The 7,500-nt window shown below is 54.2% G+C and overlaps 3 protein-coding genes across 3 annotated transcripts in view; 1 reads left to right on the top strand and 2 right to left on the bottom strand.

The window, feature by feature from the left end:
- The window catches only part of PTSG_09853 (uncharacterized protein), a 4,090-nt gene extending 1,682 nt beyond the window's left edge, over positions 1-2,408 (bottom strand). Inside the window, exons 1-6 of the mRNA XM_004989154.1 lie at positions 1,789-2,408; positions 1,387-1,478; positions 1,015-1,134; positions 618-755; positions 294-401; positions 1-88 (exon numbers count right to left, since the gene is read on the bottom strand). The exon at positions 1-88 is cut by the window's left edge and continues 217 nt beyond it. Of these exons, the coding sequence (XP_004989211.1) occupies positions 1-88; positions 294-401; positions 618-755; positions 1,015-1,134; positions 1,387-1,478; positions 1,789-2,101 (859 nt within the window). The 5' untranslated portion in view covers positions 2,102-2,408. The remainder of the gene's footprint in view (positions 89-293; positions 402-617; positions 756-1,014; positions 1,135-1,386; positions 1,479-1,788) is intronic.
- Positions 1,763-5,862, top strand: PTSG_09852 (uncharacterized protein). Its single transcript, XM_004989153.1, has 10 exons — positions 1,763-2,629; positions 2,913-2,994; positions 3,220-3,473; positions 3,702-3,767; positions 4,076-4,172; positions 4,386-4,446; positions 4,610-4,684; positions 4,850-4,931; positions 5,127-5,189; positions 5,331-5,862. The coding sequence occupies exons 1-10, from the start codon at positions 2,549-2,551 to the stop codon at positions 5,448-5,450; spliced, it is 981 nt and encodes a 326-aa protein (XP_004989210.1). The 5' UTR covers positions 1,763-2,548; the 3' UTR covers positions 5,451-5,862.
- PTSG_09851 (uncharacterized protein) overlaps positions 5,499-7,500 on the bottom strand; it is a 3,436-nt gene continuing 1,434 nt past the window's right edge. The window contains exons 2-4 of the mRNA XM_004989152.1: positions 6,188-7,500; positions 5,928-5,979; positions 5,499-5,782 (exon numbers count right to left, since the gene is read on the bottom strand). The exon at positions 6,188-7,500 is cut by the window's right edge and continues 375 nt beyond it. Of these exons, the coding sequence (XP_004989209.1) occupies positions 5,764-5,782; positions 5,928-5,979; positions 6,188-7,500 (1,384 nt within the window). The 3' untranslated portion in view covers positions 5,499-5,763. The remainder of the gene's footprint in view (positions 5,783-5,927; positions 5,980-6,187) is intronic.

Below are 7,500 nucleotides of genomic sequence, written 5' to 3'. Positions count from 1 at the left end.
TGCGGTATGCCTCCTCCAGCTGCACCTGCAGGGCCTGATAGGCGCGCTCGAGCGACGCGTACCGGCTCAGCAGCGCATCGTACGCACTCTGCAGGGTTAAAGGGGTGAAGGCAGTGAAGTGGAATGAGAGGGATGAAGGGGTTGAAGGGGGAAGTGAGAAGGGAAAGGGATATTCGCAATGTATCCTATGCGCCACCGATGCGCAAGCAGAACCAAGCAAGCAACATGATCGAACAAGCACAATTGCAACTGATCATGCACGACGAAACAACAACAGACGCTACCAGCAGCACCTTTGAATCGTGGAGCTGCATGTGCATGTCCTCCATCTCGCGCGCGCGCTGGCCCTGCTCGCGTGTCATCTGCTCGGCCATGAACCGTATCTCCTCCTGCGCCGCTTGCTGCTCGCACAGATGGTGGTGGTGGTGGTGGCGTGATGATGGTGGTGGTGATGCGGTGGAGTTGTGAGTCATCACGTGTACAGTAACGCACGCACGCGAGTACGCGCACATGAGGGAGCATGCATGTGCTGTGTGCCATCCCATTCACACAAGACTGCCACCATTATCGTGCCGAATACCACGAACACCGCGACCAACACCAGCCAGGGCACTCACGTGTTGTTTCTGCGCCTGCACAGCATCCTTCTCCAATGCCATGAGCTCCTCAAGTGCCCGCTGGTGCGTATCCATATCCACACCCCCGCGCACATGCGCAGATGATGATGATGATGGGTCGCCCTGCTCGCGGCGGAGCTGCAGCAGAGAGAGTGTGTGCGTGCGTGCGTGCATATGTGTATATGCATGTGTGTGTGTGTGTGTGTGTGTGTGTGTGTGTGTGTGTGTGTGTGTGTGTGTGTGTGTAATTGTCGCATGAGCGCAGGCGATGGGTGTGATGCTGGGGACGAGGGCAAGTACAACACGGCACGTGGTGGTGCGTGGCAATGCAAAGGTGACAAGCTCAAGCACACAGGCAGAAGCACGCACGTGCAGGCACATGTGGACATCATCGGACCATTTCGACGAGGTTCTCGAGTGCCTCCCTTTCGACAGTGAGGGCGTGGACTTCCTTGCGATAGCCCTCAAGCACGAGCTCAGAGCTCTCCAAATTCAGCTGGCACTCCTTCAGCCGGAGCTGTTCGGAAAAAATGAAGCAGACAGCCAAGGCATGAGAGAGAGTGTGTGAGTGTGTGCATGCGTGTGAGCGTGTGTGTGTGTGTGTGTGTGTGAGTGCGTGCGTGTGTGTGTGTGTGTGTGTGTGTGTGCGTGCGAAAAGAAGTGGATGCGAATGAGGAGGTAGCCGACATGTGACGTAAAGTGTTTCAAAAGAGAGACCACAGATGCATGCATGCTGATATGTGTCGTGTGCGTATCACGTGAAGTGAACCTGTGTCTGTTTGCATTCGCTCCGCAACCGCTCAATCTCCTCGCTGTAGTACTGGGAGTCCTGATCTGACCCGGCATCCACGCTTTGTCCATCTGCAGCAGACACAGCGTCAGCATATGAGAGAGAGTGTGTGTGTGTGCGTGTGTGTGTGGAGAAGGAGGGGAGAGGTGTGTTGGTGATACGATGCCCATGACGACGACGGAAGCAATGATGATGATGATGATGATGATGATGATGATGATGATGATGATGATGATGATGATGATGATGATGATGATGATGATGATGATGATGCTGTTGATGATGATCTTGATGATGATGATGATGCTGTTGATGATGATGATGATCTTGATGACATGGTGCTCATTCACGCTCACAAGTACACACACACACACAACGGACCTCTGCCAGAGGCGAGGGCGTTCTTTTCCCGCTGGAGCCGGTCGCGCTCGTTTTGCAGGATGCGGTTCTCTTCCTTCTCTTCGTCAAGCTGAATGCGCAGGGATCTGCACTCTTGCTGCAGTCTCTCCACTTGTCGGTGCACGTGATCGTCACTAGATGTGCTGGTGCGCACACGCTCACCGCGCTCCCGCGCCAGTGTTCGGTACAGCTGCTCATTCTCCATCAACAGCTGGGCAGAGGATCGAGAGGCACCCTCCTTTCCAGAGCCATCAGTGCCCACCATGCCCCGACCACTCTTCATTGTTGTCGCCATTGTCACCGCAGTGTGCCTTTTGAATGCGTGTGCCTGAATGTGTGTTGATGCGTGTGCTTTGCTCGTGCGATGCAGTCTGCAAGGTCCGTGTGTGTGTGTGTGTGAGTTTCTGTGGGTCTGCTTCGAAGGCCACCAAAGCCTCAATGTGGGGTGGTGGTGGGTGGCGGTACTCGCTCGCCTCCTGTTTGTGCTTCTTGCCGTGCCTGCTGGATGTGTGCTTCTTGCTTCGTTGGCTCACGCAGCGCTTGGTGTCGTGTGCACCTGCTTGTTGCCTCTTCAACGTCGCCGTTTCCGCAGCGACCGAGCAGTTTTTGATAATTATTGAATATCTTCAGGTAAAATTCCGCGGTACCAGCCAGAAAGAGGACAGCACCACCAACCAAGAGAAGCAAGCAAGCAAGCAAGGCAGAGCGGACACAGCACCAGCATCAACTCCAACGGCTGAGCATGTGTGCAGACACCTCGCCCGCGGGAAAGGATGTGCTTGGGTTTGAACCATCGCGTCACATCTCCGGCGATGTCATTGCTGTAAGTCAGAAGTATTTTTGTGTTTGATGAAAGCGATTGTTGTTGTTGTCGTTTAAGTTGTTGTTGTTTAAGTTGTTGTTGTTTAAGTTGTTGTTGTTGTTGTTTAAGTTGTTGTTGTTGTTGTTGTTGTTGTCGTTTGTCGTTGTCAACGTGACGCCGCTGATGTCCAAACACACATACACTTATACTCACCCACAAACACGCACACGCACACGCAAAATGCACATGTGCTCACACACGCACACATGCACACACACACACTCGCTCTTACTTGTGTCAACAGAACTTGGCACGCCGTCGTATGCGATGGCACAGAAAGTATCCCAGGATTGAGGACGCACAACACAAGTCTTTCACTCGCCCATGTATGCATGTGGAAAGGCATGGTGCACGCCCCCATGCTTTCCTTGAATGTATACGCTTGCGTGAAGCTATCTGTTTTGTTTCACGTACATGTGCCCGTCTTTTTCTTTATTGCACACACACACACACACTCACTCACTCACTCAGTCTCACTTGCTCTCTCTCTCTCTCTCTTGGGGTCTCACTGCCCCTGTGCCTTCCCCTGTGCTTCATTCGCCTTGATGCAGTCAAGCGTTTCATCTCCAAGGGCGTACCGCACCACTTGCGACCAAACGTGTGGCGGCTGTCCGCCAGCCGATTTGCGCAAAAGTACAACCGCAAGCACGAGGACGTGCCCATCTTGAATGGATCTGCCCTCTTGCAACAGGCGCGATCCAACCCGCATGCGCTGACCATCGACGAAGACACGCTGATGCAGATCAAGATGGATATGCCTCGCACGTTCCCGGAGCACGCGGAGTTCAAGGAGGGCGCACACATTGTAAGACGGCGCAGGGCTAGATGCAGATGGAGAGTTGTGTGTGTGTGTGTGCGTGTGTGTGTGCGTGCGTGTGTGTGTGTGTGTGTATGTGTGTGTATGTGTGTGTGTGTGTGTGTGCTGAATGTGACTCCGGCAAGGGGTGAGCTGTGATCCGAGCCGCGAGTACAGGAGAACGGGTTTCAAGTGGCTGACATGTGCACTTTCTTCTGACATGCAATTCAACACCAGTACGAGGAGCTTGGACACGTGCTGCGGGTATTTGCACACCTGCACCCTCACATTGGCTATTGTCAGGTCAGTATGCTCCGAACGTGTGTGTGTGTGTGTGCGTGGAAGTGTGTGTGTGTGTGTGTGTGTGTGTAGAAGTGTGTGTGTGTGTGTGTCTCTCTCTCTCTCTCTCTTTCTCTCTCTCTCTCTCTCTTTCTCTCTCTCTCTCTCTCTCTCTCTCTCTCTCTGTGAGTGTGTGTGTAGAAGTGTGCGTCCGTGTGCGTCCGTGTGATTGTGTGAGTGTCTGTGTGGATGCTGTGCGATCACTGAAAGCTGAGCGTGTTCGCAGCACGTGCCACTGCTTATGATATGTGCGTTTGTGCGCGGAACAACAGGCCATGAATTTCCTTGCCGGAGTTCTGTTGTTGACGACGAGAGACGCTGAAGCGACACTCAGCCTTCTCCAATGCATTGTCCTCGTGTACATGCCAGGTGTGTGCTCCTCAAGTGAGCAGTTGGGGGTGTTGGGCGGTGGCAACGCTTTCACGTATTGACGGTGTCCTGCCAATCAGTTGCTGACGCTGTGTCTGACACGTTCGCTCCTGACACTTGTACCGATGCGTGAATTTGCTAATGTTTGCATGTTGTCATGTATGTGTGTGCGTGTGTGTTTTCGTATGTGTGAATGCCGTTACACGCCATCAGATCGCTACACGAGCGAAATGAAAGTACAGGACGATGTCAAGATTCTACAGCGCGCCCTCAAGTGTGTGTGTGTGTGTGTGTGTGTGTGTGTGTGTGTGTGTGTGTGTGTTCATCATGAATGTAGTGAATGCCCGTTCCTCGCTTGGTGTCTATGATGTCACCTCCTCCTGCCCCTCCACATCATCTCACCATCATCCCCCTGCACACATAACTGTCGGCAACAGCACCCCGCGCTATGCGCACGTGCGTTCTGCCCTCGAAGATGCCGGCGTTGACGTGACTTTCTTTGCTGTCAAGTGGTGCGTTGTGTGTGAGTACGTGTGTGTGCGTGTGTGCATGTGTGTGTGTGTGCGTGTGTGTGTGTGTATGTGTGCATGTGTGTGTGTGTGTGTGTCGCAGTTTCTTTTGCCACCCTGGCACTTGCACCTGTCCTCATCACCGCGCCACCACCACCACCACACCAGGCTACTGATGCTGTTTGTTGATGCGCTGCCCTCCGACCAACTCCTGGTCCTCTGGGACCTCTTCTTCCTCTGGGGCAGACGGGTGCGCTGTCATACCGCTGTAACATTCTGCTGCTGCTGCTGCTGCTGCTGTTGTTGTTGTTACTTTGTAGTCGACTGTAGTCTGTCCTCCGTGCATATGCTGCTAATTGCGTTTCTTCCCCCACTCTACACCCACATCAACGCCGATACATTCACACACACATACACCTGACGACCACGATTGTGGTTGGCGCAGGTGTTGCTTCAGGCCGCGTTGTTTCTTCTTCACGAGCACGTGGAGGATCTCCGGGCCCGGCCGGTGAGTGCATGTACGCGCGCCCACACATGCACACAAGCATGCGTAGTTTGCTTCATGTGTTTCAACCCATTTCACAGACACACACACACACACACGCTCACACACACACGCAAGCTCACGCCTTCCTCTTGCATGCATCAGGACGTGAACCACGTGATGGACGTTCTCAAGGACTTGGGCCGAACGCGCGCGCTCACGCCGCAGGCGTTTGCACACGGCATTACGCAACATGGAGGGGGAGTTGTGCCCAAACTTGTGTAGCTGGTGTTATGTTAATCCTTGAGCACCGTGTACGTGCTAAGCGACTAACAGTGCTGTAGTTTATTTGCATGCAAATAGATTGTCAATCAAAAGTCCAAGGAGCCCCAAGGCAATACGTGTATGTGCATGCGAGCAAGCAAGAAGCGTGTTTGCTGTTCTGCCGAAGAAAGCGTCAAGTGACGTTGTGCCAGTCAAGCATGTGTGAGTAAGCGAACGTGTGTGCGTGTGCACGTGCGTGCATGTGTGTGTGTGAGTGTCCGTGTGCGTGTATGAACATGAGTCCCTTCTGTGTGCATGAGCTTGCTGGTCCACTTCAATGCAGCGTGTTGTCCCTGCAGCCACGAGCGCGACAGCGGTGTGAGAACATTGAAAATCAAGCACGTACGTACGAACGTACATGCATACACACACAAACACGCACACACATACGCAAACAGCGCTGTTTAGCGACGATCTGACTGCCCATCTCTCACCAACCAAAAGTATTCGACAACACGCGGGACGTCTTGCCCTTCATCAAACTCGAGATCTGCAATTCACACATGCACATGTGCACACATTTGCACGCCATGGTGGTGGCGGTGACAACAAGCGAAGGTGAGGTGTGGACAGGAACCAAAACAGAGGAAGCACCCGCCAACGCAGGTACACAGGTACAAATGCACACACACACACACACACACACACGCCCGCACATACACACGCACACACACGCGTGCGTACACATGTGCTCGCACCTTCGACCGTGGGCGTGTTTGCAAACCCGGCTGTTTTGACGTGCGAATCCCAGTCTGCGGCCGCACAGAGCTGGCGTATGAGATGCTGGCGGTGCATGGCACGACTTGTCATCTGGTGTCCATTGCTCGTGTCGTGCGTATGCACCGAATAGGAAGCGACACGCAAGCCCCGCTTCCCCACGCGCGAGCGGTGCTGACCTGCTGTTGTTGTTGCTGTCGGTGTTGTTATTGCTGTTTCAGTTGTTGCACAGCTGTTTTCAAGTACACAGCCATTGTGCTTGCGACGATCAAAGCCACCACCACCACCACCGCCGCCACCATCATGTCCATCCTCATCGCCTCGGACAACAGGTGAACAAATGCGAGGTGTTGCTGCCTGCGGCTGTCTTCTTGTTTTCGTGGTCGACTGTGAACTTGAAGCGCCAACTGCGCTGCCACTGCGACGACCACATCCGCTGTTGTCGCTGTTTCTGGTCTGGCTGCTTATTCCTCCACTTGTGCCGCTGCTGTGATTGTGATTGTGATTGTGATCGCTGTTGTCCCAATCCAGGCGCGCCTGCACGAGCACACTCTCCCAGACCATGTCACATGCCTCAGGGCTTGCATCCCACTTGAGCACGGGGTCCAGCCCGGCGCCCGTGTTGTGTGTTGACACCACCGCGCAGATGAAGCGGTACCGGCGGCTGCACGACTGCGACTGCGACAGATTTGGCGACGAGCACAGCAGGAAGGATGGCGTGCAGGGAGAAGTGGACTGCCGCAATGCTGGCCGCACCGATAGTGGTGATGGCGGTGGTGATGGTGCTGGTGATGGTGCTGCTGCTGGTGCTGCTGCTGGTGGTGACGATGGCATCGATGCTGTTGCTATCGATGTTGGTCTTGTTGTTGTTGTTGTTGTTGTTGTTGTTGTTGTTGTTGTTGTTGTTGTTGTTGTTGTTGTTGTTGACGTACCGGGGTGTTGTTGTTGATGTTCCCGAATGGACGGGAGAAAGGACAATGTTGGTGGTGATGATGACGGTGGGCTGGGTGTGATGGGCTGTGGCGATGGGTGGCGTAGCATTTCCAGCGATGCTGCAGATTGATGCCGCGAGAGCGCAGCTGGCGACGACGACGACTGTCGTCGGTGTGCGTACGATGGCGATGGAGAGCAGCGGGACGGTGGGCGGGAAGGGTCCTCGCTCTCAAGCAGGCTGTGCCACGACCGCCAGCCGCCATTCTGCTGTATCAGTTCGCCTGGATCCTCCGCCCACAGCGAGTCGGAGACATCAGGACACGATGCGTTCATATCATCACCAATTTCGTCATCGTCGACG

The sequence above is a fragment of the Salpingoeca rosetta genome (genome assembly GCF_000188695.1).
Source record: "Salpingoeca rosetta unplaced genomic scaffold supercont1.30, whole genome shotgun sequence".
NCBI classification, from domain to species: Eukaryota; class Choanoflagellata; order Craspedida; family Salpingoecidae; genus Salpingoeca; species Salpingoeca rosetta.
The sequence above is the reverse complement of the archived record's forward strand: the minus strand, read 5'-3'. Positions and strand labels throughout refer to the sequence as shown.

Bases quoted from the DNA above. Each gene is read 5' to 3' on its own strand.
- PTSG_09852 (XM_004989153.1), top strand. From the start codon at position 2,549: ATGTGTGCAGACACCTCGCCCGCGGGAAAGGATGTGCTTGGGTTTGAA. The intron at 2,995-3,219 runs GTATGCATGTGG...GCCTTGATGCAG, and splicing joins CAAGTCTTTCACTCGCCCAT to TCAAGCGTTTCATCTCCAAG. The intron at 5,190-5,330 runs GTGAGTGCATGT...TGCATGCATCAG, and splicing joins AGGATCTCCGGGCCCGGCCG to GACGTGAACCACGTGATGGA.